The 15927-nt window shown below is 37.2% G+C and overlaps 1 protein-coding gene across 1 annotated transcript in view; it reads left to right on the forward strand.

Moving 5' to 3' along the window:
• The first annotated feature begins 3154 nt into the window (after nt 1-3154).
• ss (aryl hydrocarbon receptor spineless) overlaps nt 3155-15927 on the forward strand; it is a 202448-nt gene continuing 189675 nt past the window's right edge. The window contains exon 1 of the mRNA XM_018446204.1: nt 3155-3408. Coding sequence (XP_018301706.1) covers nt 3287-3408 — 122 coding nt within the window. The 5' untranslated portion in view covers nt 3155-3286. The remainder of the gene's footprint in view (nt 3409-15927) is intronic.

Below are 15927 nucleotides of genomic sequence, written 5' to 3' on the forward strand. Positions count from 1 at the left end.
AATTTATTTATTTTGTGGTCTGCAATTGGATTACCAAACACGTGTGATCGATGTCACGTTGCGACTGTTTAGAGGAAACGTCGTATTATTATGTCTATAGATGCAGATATAATTCTAGAAAGCTATCGCTATTGAATGATATATTATTGCTGTTGACACATAAATAGGAACATTGATCATTTTTAGTTAATGTTATACAAATTTTTTATATATTTCACATTTTTAATGACAAACAATATTGATATTCTAGACTTTTATAAACACAAATAATTAATTTAATTATTAACTTAAAAGGAAAGAAAGAATAAGTAAATTATCAATTCAATCTTGAAATGATATGGAATATGTAATCTAATTGTATGTGTGTCTTCTTATAACATTTAAATAAAATATATGATAATGATTAAACAAAATAATAACATATATTTGCTTAAAAGTTGAATTTACTTATTACTCTTTCTATTATAATATTGACCACGAGGGGATCCAAACTGATATAAAAAATGAACAGAATTTTGAAAAGCTTGTCTGCTTTGTCTTAGCTTTGTCCTAGTTTTTAGCATTAAACTTCCTGAAGGAATAGCTCAGTACTCAATGATTTCGTTCACTTGTACATAAAATTTATGTATTGATAGCATTCTAGGGTTAATAGATCGTAAGATGTGCATTCTCTCCAATTCGGCATACGAGTCCATCTCAAACTACACGTGACGATTAACTTTGATGAGAAAAATTTTTTCTTTAATTTTTTTTTACTATATTAGATGATTAAAGCAGGTTAAATGAGGCAGAAAGACAACTGTTAAAAATTATGACACATTCAAATTTATGTTACATTATAATCTCATAGCTTTTTATTTGCGTTGTTAATAGGTACTTGATTTTTATTATTATCAATTGTTCTATTTTCACAAAATCACAATTAATATTCAATTTATTTCATCAAATCATTTTTCAATGTCGGTATCAATTTCTTATACTTTGGCGTTTGAGGTTTGAAAAGATTGGCTCATTTGTGCTCTATAATATAATTTAATGATATTAATAATATAAGATATTGCAATGATCATGATTGTTATCCATTTATTTCCCTTTTGTGAGAAACTATTTCATCTTTTCTCATTTGAGAATATTCCTTGTGAAACGAACTATACAGTATTTCCGCTTGATAGAAAAATATCCATTCTTCCGGACTTGTCCCAGGAGTAGTCAAATATCTCGCGCGTTTCTATCAATGCGTTTCCGAGAACAAATAGGCGCTACGTACAGGTTCGCGGACTCGTAAGGAGGAGGACGCGAACGCGGAGGAAGAAGGAAAAGCACGCCGGGAGTAGGTGGAATCTCGAGGCGCGCGCGATGGTATCGTTCCATCGGTGGTTCCGCGGTGGTTAGGCCGGTAGCGCCATGCTGGCACCACGATTGGTCTCTTCGGCTTATTCGTAGGCGTGGCGAGCGTTGCGGGTGGGAGTCAGAGTGGTGACCCTGCTTCACGGTGGATAGAAACCAGCGGCCGGTCTCCTGGTCGACCCATGGAGGGTTACTCCTCTGCTGGGCCCACCACCACTGGCTTGCGCCTCCACTCTCCGATCTATGCCACGCTCTCCTGACTTATGCTACGCCCGGCAGGCCCGTCAGTATACGATACGCTTCTACGAAGCGAGCACCGCATCGTACGCGTTCACTCCGTTACCGCGAACCTGCCAGCACGAGGGTTCCGCCACCAACCTACCAATTAGACCTCGCGTTCGCTACTGGTTTCGGGTTCTCCAGCATTCTCGAGCGTATTAGTGCAGATAGATTTCTAGAACAGGTCTTCGACGATTCGGCGGGATCGTTTCATTCGGTGATTTATATTAATCAGTTCCGACGGATTGCAAGGGTGAAAGAAGAGCGACTATGGTAGGGGAAAGAGATGGCTTTCTCTTTCCTGTTCGAGACAGATAAGGGAGGGACTGTGACACCGATCGGGGATGGGAGGGGGGACGAGAGGACGATCGTGTGACGAGTGAGGACATGCAAGTCAATTTTCGTGCACACGTGACACAACTGGATTGAGAAATCTAGTGATAAGCGTCTCGCGTCGGTCAACCAACTGGATATTCTAAGTGTTCTGGGCAGATATATCGAGATATTGCGTCATATGACCGTCATGCAATTGGATGATAGTAATATTGAGTGGTACCGAATATTGAAAAGGTGCTCGTCGGAATAGTGAGAGTGAGATTTACGTGTATTTGCAGTGAGGATTAGATAACGCGTTCGAACCATCTGTAATATTGAGGGTAGGGTGAATCCCTCGTTTCCATTCCAGCCTAAAAATGTTAATAGCCATACGAATGGCACCAAGTGTGTACCTTAAACGTTGCTGCCGTTCTCCGTGATATATCATAATGTTGACTCCAATTCTATCGGATGGGAAAGTGAATGACTAGCGATTGCAATCTGATTGATGTCGCGCCGTGATTGTCATGTGACAGTGAACTTGTTCCGTAGAGAATGGTGGAAACATGATCTTGCTCCGTGTACAGTGATCGTGAATTTCACGTGATGAATGATACCGACGAGTTGTTGACGAAGCCTGAGGATTTTCTAATGACGCTACGCATGCATCACGACTTCTTATGAAATTTAGGGAACAAGAGTGAACCACCCGATGTGTACTTTTCGAAAGTCATCCACTAAACTATTTCCATTTACGTTCCAATGACAGTTGTTATTCTTCGTCGAAGCTGTTAAATGTCAATTGACGAGTGATAACTTGTAGAGAATCCGATCTCGATTCCTCATCAAAAGAATCTTGCGTCCATAGGGGACACACTGGTCGCTCGACTTCGCTCGAGAGGGCGAATTTGCGGTGGTAACAGCTGTCGCAGCTGCCGTGTCGTAATCGGCCGCGCGCGTACGGTAGTGTCATCAGGAGCAAGTGCCTCGACGCCAGCAGCTGGTGGCAGTGGCACCAACGGTGACAGAGGATGACGTAGCGTCGTCGCTAGAGGCAAGGGGCGTCACGGTCTGCACGGTGTACGCGCTGGACAGAACCGCCTCGGCGGGGCTGGGGGTGGTCGGGGGTGTTGGTGTCGGTGTCGGTGGTGGTGTCGGTGGCGGTGGCGGCGGCAGCAACGAAAGCGGTAGCGGGGGCGGTGGTGCACCGGGGATCGCCGGGATCTGTGGACCGCCGACCGCGTCCCTCGCGCCGACGGATTACGTGACGGCGGCATGCTATCCCCCGGGATCGCAACTCACCCTGACCGCCACTCACCCTCAGCCCCACGTCGTTGATCCCGCGATGACGCCTACCTCGGCACCGGTGCCGACTCCGACGTCGGCGTCGGGCCCCAACAACCCCGTCGCCATGAGCCAGCTGGGGACCGTCTACGCCACCAAGAGACGGCGTCGGAACGGAAAGAGGTCGGTGCGAGTCCGTTAAATCGATACGACAGACGGAACGAGAACGACTGTTGTTATTTTGTGACTCGAAAGCGAAAAGGTGGTGCTACGTACGTGACACTCGGTCCTTTTTATCTCTGAGTCGTAAAACGATACAAGTCGTTCTCGTTTTACAGTATTGAGATGACGTGCGATGATCTGATGTATTTAGAATTAGAAATACGTTTGAGAATATCTAATTGACGTACTTAAACAAGGACTTTAAATACTGAAAAGGAATATTGACCTTATAAATATAAAAATAGGAAATAAACAGAGATTTATGTTTCAAAGGACTTCTGAAAATCAATGAACATTACGGCAGTGAGTTTTACTCACAAAGAGAAGTAAATGTTTAATTAATGAGTAAGGTGATGGTGATGTTGCACATTCATTCTAACGTAATTAAGCATAGTAGGAAATAATTATTAATCAAGTAAAGAAGGAAATAAATACGAGATCATAATGTAATTAAAAACAAGAAAAATATTAGCATATAAAAATAAACTTTTACGAAATATCGATAAACTATTACGACAGAAAATATCATTTTAATACAAAATGTAAAATCACACAAAATCGTCGTCTCTCGTAAAAACCTCAAAGTTAGTTCTCTCAATATGATTTAACATTTTATGGTTTAATTGGCGAACGTTTTCCGCACGCTCAATTATTGAAATGACTTAAAAAGCAGACTATAGGATTAATTCTGAAAGGCTCCGAAGTATCGCAGTTCGAAACGCATACATAATTCACGCGTCCGAAGCCCGTGCTAATGGGGACGAAGCCGAGTGTTCGCACGTAAAGTTGTGCGTTTGCTCGTAAAGTTAAGTCGATGACTGATTCATAGACATACCTCAGTATTCATTCAGTTAGACGTCCTCGCATGAGTAGCTTGGGTACGCTTACACTTCATTTTGTATTATTAAGTGATTATACACGGTCTATTATAGATTTTTACGAAATTATACTTTTATGAAAACATAATTAATATTTTAATTTATCCGATAGTCAAATATTATACAAGTTACGTATTTGGTTAAATCAATATTAGAGTTTGTTGTTTTATTTTCTTTTCCTAAAACTATTTATGCCCAAGAAAAATCAAAAATAATAAGAATCTAGTTCTGATTTGTAATCATTTGTTTGATTCACGCATGTGTCAGTTTAGATTATGCCCAAAATTATATTATCTCTCATGACTTATAAACTTAATAGATTTATTTATTTAATAGAAATTATATAATATTTCAAAGGTTTTTTTCTTTAATTTCTTGTCTTTCAAGATTTATTCGACATATGAAAATGATGATCGCATTATGATTAAAATAATGCTTCTATCGCGAAAGGAAATAATGTTCGGTACCATGAAGCAGTTTTCAAGGCGTAATAATAGATGCGCATCACAAAAGATCCGTAGTTACGTTCGTAATGTTGCGACTGATGACCGACGAAATTGCAGGTGCACGGGTCGCCAGAAAATGTTGTTTCCTATGCATATGCGGCGAATTAGGTAGAAGCCAGAAACCCGCAAACAATCATTTGTGATTTGTCAGACAAGATACGGTTATATATTAACAATGATGAGGCCGGAATAAGATGTACTGTCGCGTGTTTGTTTGTTTTGGAACACGTGTATCGGGCTATTTTTCCCCGCATCAAATCGAACGTGCGATGCTCCTTCTTTGTACTTTCTGTCTCACGCCAATTTAGTTTTTCTAGACGCAAACGGTTACACCACGATTATTCGAGGAAACTTTAATGTAATGTAAGTTCCTATCTGCTTGTAGAGATACGTACATTCGTGTTTGACGAAACACTCGACAATTATGTATTTCGTAATATTATTAGAAAGCATCCTGCATGTAGTTTAATCTAAATGCAATTTTATCTGTCAAGATATCAAGTTCCACATGTTGGTTCAACAAGTCTATAGAATCTTATATAATGTATGCATTATATTTAGTAATTTAATATATTTTAATATGTTTTGAATTTTCTTATTCCCGTGAGACATAATAGAAACATTAAAGTATGATTTTTTTTATTTCTATACGATATTTTATCGTGTTGAGTTTGATAATTGATGTGTCCTAAAAGTTTTGTTACGTTTAATCAAGCTCGCGTGTGTTAATGGAATTAAGATTGGCAGCACTTGCATAGGAATGCGTAATTCTACCGTTGTTCTGTAGTTCAGTAGGTTGATTGCTCCAAAAAGAAGTGTGAGCAAATTGGCAAATAATTAGACAAGTAGATATAGATACGTTTAAACTTTCAAAATTCCGCTTTAAGAATTCTTACGTGTTATATACATTGAATATCAATAATATACAATTGATATTTCTAAAAGTAGTACATAATACTCCAATAGCAATATTTCATTTTTTGCAAAATAATACTTTCTTCGATTTCTTCGATTGGTATAATAAAAGATTAAAAATTTAAGCGAATATTTTTTAAATAATAATTAAAGAATTGTGACTGAGAAATAACATGTAAAAACGAAATATTCAAAATGGATATCTCTCTCTCTCTCTCTCTCTCTCTCTCTCTCTCTCTTGGTGCTTAATGATTTTTTTGCGTGAATCTTACACTTTCCCGATTGTCTTGAAACACAGTCCTATAAACTAAAGCTGGAGTACGTAATATTACAAATTGAATTAACAAGTAACGTAATAACACTGCAGATACTAATTTTAAAATATTTTTAAAGCATCTTTAAAATATTGTAAAAAATTTATAAAGTAAATTTTCCGTTACACCATACTCTGAGTTAACATGTGATTAGTGCTATAAACCTCCTCGTCATAAACTTCCCGAAGAAATCGCAACGTCGGTTTAACTAAAAAGAGGAAAACAAGGGGCATTGCGTTAGTATCTCATTGCGTTGGCAAATCGAGTGCCAGAGAATTTTTTCATCGCTTCGCCGCGAGATTGTGTGTCTCGCTCGGACGCTTGAGAAATTAAGGCAATCTGCACCAATCTGGTAAGCTCTTAATCCCCTCATGACGCTCTCGCATGCTCCAGGTGCTTCTCTTTCGCTCGCGAGCACGCGCCCGCGTGCGTGAGTGCGTACACGCGTGTACGTGCGGGTGTATGCGAATCGCGAGGGGTTGCTGAGTCGCACGGGTTGTACGTGCGGCGCGGCGCGTTCGATGCATCAAAAGGAGGATGCACCTAGGGTAGTTGGCCGCTAAGCCGACAGAGATGGAGCGGCTCGGCTGATTGCGTAGAAGCGGAAGACTAAAATCTTATGAGCCGAGTCTCTCCTTCGAGCCGTGTTCTTCCGAACTGCGTCTTCCGCAACCTTGTTAACCTCGGAATGGATCGCGGTTGCAACGACGCATTGCAGACACACTTCCAAATGCAGAGTACTTTGCAGACTCGCCGGTACTCAAGGCGAACATGTGCGAAGGCTAGCCACTGATATACGTATACAGGGTAGTCCATTAACTTCAACTACTTGACGTCTTGTGTGCCCACTTAAATGTCTTCATAAAGTATCGCGAGGCAGGAGGCATGATTAATTTACTGAATTAATTTTTGAAGGCTGTCTCGGAACTTTTATTTAATTCGTACGTTTTCTCATTGAAAAAAAACTTTGCCTTTTATTGCTTCCAACGATAAAAGGCTTTATGAAATTTTGTAAATTTATAGAAAAGTAACGTGAGTATTTAGTTTTTTAAACAAAATATCTTTTTAAAAAAATAAGAATACGAAAAAAAAGTTTGTTTTAAAATGTGAAGATACATTATGCAATTAGTAGTACTATCAATCGGTATTTATTTTTACTTGGTAATAATGTAGCTACAGACATTTTAATGATAACTATACAAAAAAGAAATTCTACAACAAAAGAAATTTGTATAATTGCTTCACACATTTAATCTTATATACATTGTCGCTGCTCCTAATGAGTCCTAATCAATATATCGTTAATTTAACTAAAATAATAAAGTTAAACAATCTAACTCAAGAAATGTATTGACTCAAATTTAAATGCATTAATATGGTTGTTCACTTTGTGACTAAGCAATTTAATTAAAGAAATGGATTGATTTATCGGTAAACAAACCCTATATCGGTCGAAGCTAAATCTTTAAATGCTTAAATAATTCAATTTTGAATCACTAAATATACTATATATGAACTTGTATATATACATTTAATTACAGTTTTTTCAGCATATTAACATCTTTAGAATATGATGTCTGTTTGAGCATCGAAATTATTAGAAATTAATTTAATTCGCGAGATTACTACAAGTGGTTTAATTGCGTTTATAATCCGGAAATATTTCGGCGCGCAGTTTGTAGGACTACAAATATGGTGTGTGTGTATATATATATATATATAGATATATGCAAGTTCGTATATAGTATATTCAAGATGATTCAAGCAATGATTGAATTATTTAAGCATTTAAAGATCTAGCTTCGACCGATATAGGGTTCTAGTTTATCGATTGTGTTCTCACATGTACGGTCTAAAAATGAGATTAGGATTGATTTATATTTTGACGTATATAAAAGTTAAAAATAATAGAACGTTATTTGACACAAGAGATTGACTTATCATTGCTCCTTTGATATTTGTAACAATGTAAGAGCTTATTCGAATATTTATTTAAGCAGGATACACAATGTATTCCTACGATTACGATCGTGGACCCGCAGGCTCAAGAAGCGTCGATTTCTCGACGTTGAAGACGATCTCCTTCCTCCCCCGTAGCTTCGAGATCAACGTGTCACGTTGAGTAATCGGTCGAACCCTTTTCCAGTTCACGTAGGTGCCTTCTACGGTGAGGAGCGTACCCCATGATCGCGCTAAGGATCACGAACGGGCGTAATGGAGTTTTAAACGGTCGTTCGAGGCATACGGGCAATGATCGGCGATCTTCTTCTCATTCCTTTCCCTCGAGTCGTCTTTGATACGATACGAGAGAGGGAAAAGAGAGGAGCATGGAGAACGAGCATGGGGCTCTATGCCAGAAAATGCCCGCAGGGTTTCAGCCCGGTTCGTTCCCCTACGCTTCTTCGGTTGCTTTGGCTTCTAAGGATCCCTTCGCTCAAAAAAGTCCTTCCCTCGGGCTCAGGCGAACGCACCTTAGAGGATATATGTATAAGCACGTGTTTAAAGTGTCATTCTGTAAATTCCATTTCGACTGATAAGTTTCGCGCGGGCAGTATATCGCTTTGTTTCGATCTCCGAATGTGCGAATGAATTATCAAAGACTGCAACGATCGATAAAGCTATTGTGTATAGCGCTGGATGTCGTGTACAGCGAGGCTTTCCCGATTTAATAAATACTGCTGAGAATATGTAGAGTTAATTGTATACAATTTCAACATTGTTGTGGCTTACGAGTGTCGCGGAATGCAATTTATTCAAACTTTTGTTTGCAAAAATTATAAATTATGTATAACACACTGAAATTTTGCTTTAAACAAATATGTGTTTTTAATATCTTGTTTGAATTATACGAACTTGAAATAGTGAGAAAGAAGATTCATCAGAAGCAGATTCTTCAAATTACACGGAAAGAACAGTCTCGTTATCTAAAAATTGAGCTATAGATAATTTTTTGAAAATTATCAAAACAATTATGTAGAATGCTCAAGCTGATAACTAAAATATCAAAATTTTTTGCAGTGTACGCTGAGTTTTCTACATAGTTACCTTGATAATTCAAATTATTTTCAGATCTGTAACTGAATTTTCAAATATTTCAGCAAAATCGTTTTTTTCCGTATGCGATGTGCTAATCAAAACGTCATGATAAAATCTCTACTATAGTTCTCTTATATTCTTTACTTGTTTTCTACTTGCCAATTACTTTCACTTCGAAAATCGCATCACAGACCTTCTTGACAGCTACTTAACTCTAACAAGAAGTATCCAAGCGAAGAACCGTCGAACATGTATCATCCTCGTACCTCGAGCATCGAAAGTCCTGTAAAATGTCCAGGCCGCGGGGTTTGTCAACGTCAAGGGAACGTTATCGCTAACGATCGGACGTGAACTTGCTGTCGAGTTTCCCCCAAAATTCTGTCGAGTTCGGGGAAGCGGACGAACGCAGCGCGATGCTGCGCGTACAGTGTTCGCCGCGGCCTAATGACAGCAGCTTCTATAATTTGGAGTTTTTGAGCGAACAGCCAAATTACCGGCGCAGGGAGGGATTACTGTTATTACACGTGGCCGCGGACTCAGTCGAAACCTGATTATACTTCAGTCAGTCTCTCTCTCCCGATCTTGACCCGTTCGTTCGACTGTCAGCTCTTCGCTCTCGTTCACCTCCACGGCACTTCTCCACGACGGACAGGCCTTCTCTCTCTTTTTCTTTCTCATTCCACCATTCGCGCGATTCCATCTCCGAACGATCCTTTAACCACGCAAATCGCACTCCGCCGCCCTACTGAAAGCACGATCTAGTACCTCGCCCATTAGCAGTTTCGAGATTCTTTCGCGCGACACCGGTAGCCGCGTAGAGGTGCATACGTCAGATTATTCTCTTTCACAGGCGTTTATTAGTTGTCAAAATAAATTAAACAGATTTTATCAGTGATGTAGGAATGTACGAGTGCACAAAACTATTTTTATAAACTATTTTTTTTTAATTAGATATTATATTTTATTAGAATAAGATTTGAAATCAGACAGTAAACATATAAAAAATGTTTTAAATTTTTTAAAATTGTATATCAATAATTAACGTTAAAGTTTTCTTTTTACATGAAATAAAAAATATTTAAAAAATTATTTTTTATTAGTGTCAAATATGACTTGAAAAGTGGTTTTTGCTCTTAAATTGGCGTATTGATGACAAATAAGAACATTAAGGAGTTAGTATTTTGTAATAAATTCTTTACAGTATTTTAAGATGCTTATTATCATTAAAATTGACGCTTAATGTAACTTGTGATGTTATTTTTAGTTTGTGATTGCGTTTCGAGTTCCTCAAACCGAGTTGGTGCTCATATTATATAGTAGAATGAAAAAATATATTCGCATATGAACTTTATCAAGCACTGAGATCCGCTTTGACTGAAAATAGGATGATTTCTTTTTTTTTATTAGGATATTACTTTTTTCTGCAAATTTATTAAACAAATCGGAGGACATTTTACAACAAATTATAATATAAAGTTTTAGTAATTCTTTGTAAGAAAAAACTACAAGGAACTACTGAAGGTTTTTCAATTATAACGGAAAAAAATCCGAGATTTTTTTATAAGAATGTATAAAGCTTTAGTAATCTTTTTACAAAGGATTACTTAAGATTTTTCAATTACAACGAGGAAACGAGAGAACCGAAAATTCTCAATGAGCATCGTAAGTAACGTGAAGGCGCAGCAGGACCATTCGGACTAAGGTCGATGATTTCTTGATGGATAGCTGCCATCGTCTCAGGTTTCGGCTGATTAGTTCTTAAGTAATTGCCGCGCATCCTTACGGCCTTATAACGTGCGTTTATAGCCCTGTAATGAACCCGCTTCTAAGACCTTTGCTCCATTCAACCAGTCAAAGACTGTAGCCGAAGCCTTCAAGGCGTGCCAAGATTTTCGTTATACATTAAGCATCGCCGATACTCATAATATATGCCACATTTATTTACGCTATCGGCTAAATAGGATCACAAATCGATTTTATCATTAACGATTAATGGTATGGCTCAGAGATACTTAACTGACGATCGATGAAAGATTATAATATACATCCAAGTGTTCTGAAAAGACGCTAGTCTATACCGGATATAAATATTAAATTATAAGTTGTGTTTTTTGTTCCATTCAACCAGTTGCAAATTAATTCATAATGTTTGTGTCTATAAATGACACTCTGAATAATTTATGCGATATAATTTTTAGTTAGTCTATATGCTATAGAGAAATAAATATCGGATTTAACTCATAAAATTGAATGTGGTTTTTCAATCAGACATATTTCACATAAGTATATGTTTTTCCCTGTTATAAATTTCGTTTGTCAGTAAAAATAGATTCGTCTAGTTTCCCACATATCACCCGGGATATCATTCTGCATTAAAGGAGGATATCGCTTACCTACTTTCTACATCGTAACGCGCTATAATTTAATAGTGAAAAACTTCCCTTACGTTAGTCAGCGTCGTGATGCGTTGCAGTCGTGTAGATAACGTTTGCGACAAGAGGATTATTGGTGGCATAACTCCCGTGTATAGCCACACCCAGCAGATTTAACACCTCGTATCCAATTATCAAGATGCCCCTTGTCGCACATGTGATTGATGCTGCGTTATGTATAGCCGTTGCTCCCGAAATGCCTTGTAGTAATAGTGAATTGTCAATGAATAGAATTCTGGTATTAGCTTTGCCGGTAATCTATTATTCAAGATTCAATGTTTTCTAGATACATGGAAAGAATGGTTTTGTTAAAGTATCTAAAAATTTAGCTAGATACAGATTTGCAAATAATTTTGTTGGACCATCAGAATAATTACGTAAGATTCTTTAATATTGATGACAATACAGCCAAAAGTTTTAAGATTCTAGCAATTAATTTAAACGTTCTACATAATTATTTTCAGATCTATTTATCTCTAGCTAAATTTTTAATTATTTGAACAAAATCTTCCCATGTAGGGATAACTTTACTGAAACAATTCTGTTATTAAAACTAAAACATTAAAATTAATTAAATTACGCCCTTTGAATTTGCCCTATAAGATATATACGTTCGATATTTTGCTCATTATAAACGTTGTCAAAAGGAATTTTTTAATTTAATCTTGCCACATTGTTTCCACGCGTAAATATATTACCTCGATAATAATGCCATTTGTACGTCTTCATGATTGCATTCATCACGTCTATGCTTTGCTCTCTAGAGAGCATTAAACAATCGACGATACGCATCGTGCGCATTCTCCAATCGCGGTTGATGCTGCGTTGCTTTTGGTGTTTCAAGAGTGCTGAATGGGCCGCACAGCAAGGAATATCCCGTCCTCGCGTGGTTACGGCACTGAATAGAGCCATAACGAAGTGAAACGCACAGGTGAATTTATGCCGCAGGAACGGAGGCGCCCGACGAAGAAACCAATAAGCGCCGAACCGCCTTCGAGCTTCGAGAGAGAGAAAGAGTACCTATCTTGGTGGTGAACTCTAAAGGGACGGATAAAAAGAGACAGGACAGATGAAATGGCATATCTACAGAAAGAGAGATATGGAGAGGGGTCGAAGCTTTCAAACTTCATAATCTCGAATGACCAATTTCGATGTACGATAAGAAATTATACAGCTTCGTATTCGTAATTTTATTTACTTGATGTTTTAATGAGAAATTTTTTTACATTTTACGATCACGATCTGCTGATCTGAGAAATGAGCTACGTCGTATCTTTTTGAGTGTATTGATATATGGAATCAGTATGGCTGTCCAACGAATATCTCCATTGATTTACGAGGATTGTTTTTCCATAAAGCAAGGCATTCTATAAAAATTAATTAAATTTATAGATGATAGTTTTACTATTAAATATTAGTTAGGTCATAATTTATATAATTTATTTACATTACTAATGTCGTTGCAAAAAAAAAGTATTGAAAGGAACAAAGAGGAAAAGAGTCAGCATCTGTTTAGAAAAAATCTTTAAATCCAAGTTTTTTTTAAATTACAATAAAAAAAACTCAGAGTTAAAGATTTTTCTAAATAGTTACTGACTTGAAAATTTTTCTTTTTGTTTCTTTCTATACTTTCTGGAGTATAGAGAGCAGGAAAATCTCCTTGAAGTTGTTATAATTCAACCAATTGTATTGCACGACGACACAGTTAAAAGCTTGAATATGGAACATCGTTATCGCGTATCGCTGTTATTCATTGCGTTATGTCACCAACAACGCATGTGCTTCAATCCGTGTGTTGACTTCCTCCAACGAATTATACGAATTTTGTTACACTTTCTTAAATGGAATTTAAATTTCGCGTTATCAGGCGCGGCAATCTGTCGGGAAAGAATTTAAATATAAATAGTTGCGGGATATGCGTCGCCTTGCGTCTCGTTGGTATTTCTCGGAGTACACCTCCGTCGCACCATTACCCTTTCAAATGTAACATTGGTAAGGCGTTTCGCGATGAAGGCGATTACGAGTTTTCCCAGCCATTAAAACTATAGAATCCCTGTCTCAGAAAGCAAAAGTAACGATAGTATCATCGCATATCTAATTCATACTTGTTATTTATTGTATGTCATATTTGCCAAATATCTTAATTTTGTTTTATAATGCAATCACTCTTTTTTTTATCTCGCCCTGATCTGGCGCATATTTTTGCATTTATTTAAAATAGAATTTCGTTTCGATATTGAAACATGTGAAAAAGCTTTTCAGACAACAAGCATGTTTAAAAAATGTTTTTTAGACATGCGTGTTGTATGGGTTTCTATGTATATTCGTATATTATAAAAATCTGATTTTATCGAAATCGGAATCGATTCTAAACTCGATTATTTGACATAATTGAACTATTAAAACTCATCGTAGCGAAAAATCATCTGATCGACACAATCAGATATTTCGAGGCGGAAATTCAAGATTGTTTCGCAAGAAGCGGCCCTGGTTGGTAACGATGTATCTCATTCGGCTTCGAACCGGGCCTGGGGCCCAGCCGGTCCGGTAAGGCGCTGTGTGTTTAACTATTCAATAATTCATCCCGCCATTCATCACCAGCCGAGTGTAAAATTTATCTTATTTTTATGTATTGGCCCCCTCCAGTTCGCGGCACCATGCATCAACCTCTTATTAGCCGCGATTTGTTTGGCGCGCGCGGCATCCAAATCCCATTGTGCCGATTTGTCGAGTCGCGCGCGAACACGTTCCTAGCCCGTTGATGTGGGCCTCGAGACCCGAATATACTCTTTTTCTCGGAAATTTGTGCATCAGAATAAAAAACCAGGAATTCATTGGCCTTACGAGTTCGAATACGTTGACTTTTCGCTTGTCTATTATTCGATTGTCTATTATTCCGAATTACAAGATCGCACGAACGATAAATCCAAATTGAAAAGTATTCAGAACTTCGATACAATTTTGTGATATTAGTAGAAATTAGTGATTATGAGTTAAACGAGTAATTAAGTCTCAATTATCAATTTTTTTTCTATATTACAAGTTTTTTTTTATAATAAAAGTGTTTTTGTTTTGATGAAATATTATTTAATGAAAATGTATATCTCTCTGATTCTATCTTATAGTTTCATTTTAATTAATACAATATATATATATATGTATAATATATATTATATATGTACATATATTTTATATTATGTTTTTTTATAAAATCTCAGAGAGAAAATATGGAAGAATAATTGTGTGTTCTGTATACAAAGTATAAAATATTATCTATTTATATATATGGATTTTACTTTTATATAATTATATATTTACGAATAATAGATAAATATATTTAAAAAACTATTAGAGATCGTGAGAATGTACTTCGGAACGTGAGACTCAAATATTTGGTATAAGCGAACTAGAACTTCTAAGTTTAGATTGTAAATTCCCCGAGACGGCATCATTATGCGTAATTTATGTTGCGTCCTTCTCCACAGTTGACGAATAAGACATAACCGCGTTATTGTACGTTTTTCGCTGATAACTATGCTAGCTATTACCAAATGGCTAATTCGTTATGGAAGAGTAACAATAATGTGATTTAAATTGCTAATGGCTTGGACGAGCTTTGATATTCATTCCAACAAGAATTTTTTCTGCGTTCTTAAGAGACAAAGAAGGGCACATTTGAGATCTTGTTCTAGATTTTTTTCAACTATTGTTAATTGGACTTATTAAAAAAATTTGTTCGGTATTCTTCTGAATTGATCTTAAAATGTGTGTGTTATTGTCAAGAAATTTTATACTAATGATTAGGAACTTGCAATTAAAAAAAAATCAATCGTTTTAAATATGTCGCAAAGTTTATCGTTGAGAAAGTATATTTACACCCATAATTTTCACATATACCTATATTTGCCGAGTTAATTTACATTTTCGTTTTTATCTTATGGATATTATTATAATATCCAGTTCACAAGACTTTCACGCGAAGACTGATTTCGTTGTTGATTCCTCTCGTTCAGTGAGCGAAGTTTTTTCGAATTATTTCACGGTGCGTCGCTTTTTGTTATTTGCCGAAGGTCGATAATTAGCAGCAATCGTTTCGCGGCAATTTAGTCATTTATTCGAAGAAGACGGCGGTGTATGACACTGACGGTCCGGTTCGACTCGGCCGTTCGGTTCTCTGGCATAGCGAGCATTTCCGGTGCCAGGCAGAGGTGGGTATTCTCATTGTCATTACGTCACCAGAGGCTGTCATTTGGTTTTTCAAGCGTCCGTTTTTCTCACCGCGAGAAGAGGGTTTGATGATCGTAATTACACATGACTAGCCTCGGAGAAGGATAGGCGGATTAAGGCTGCTGCGTGTGCGTGTACATGATTTCCCTTCGAAAAACATGGCTTATTGAAC

Source organism: Mycetomoellerius zeteki, unplaced genomic scaffold, assembly GCF_001594055.1.
Source record: "Mycetomoellerius zeteki isolate Tzet28-1 unplaced genomic scaffold, Tzet1.0 scaffold174, whole genome shotgun sequence".
Lineage (NCBI taxonomy): Eukaryota > Metazoa > Arthropoda > Insecta > Hymenoptera > Formicidae > Mycetomoellerius > Mycetomoellerius zeteki.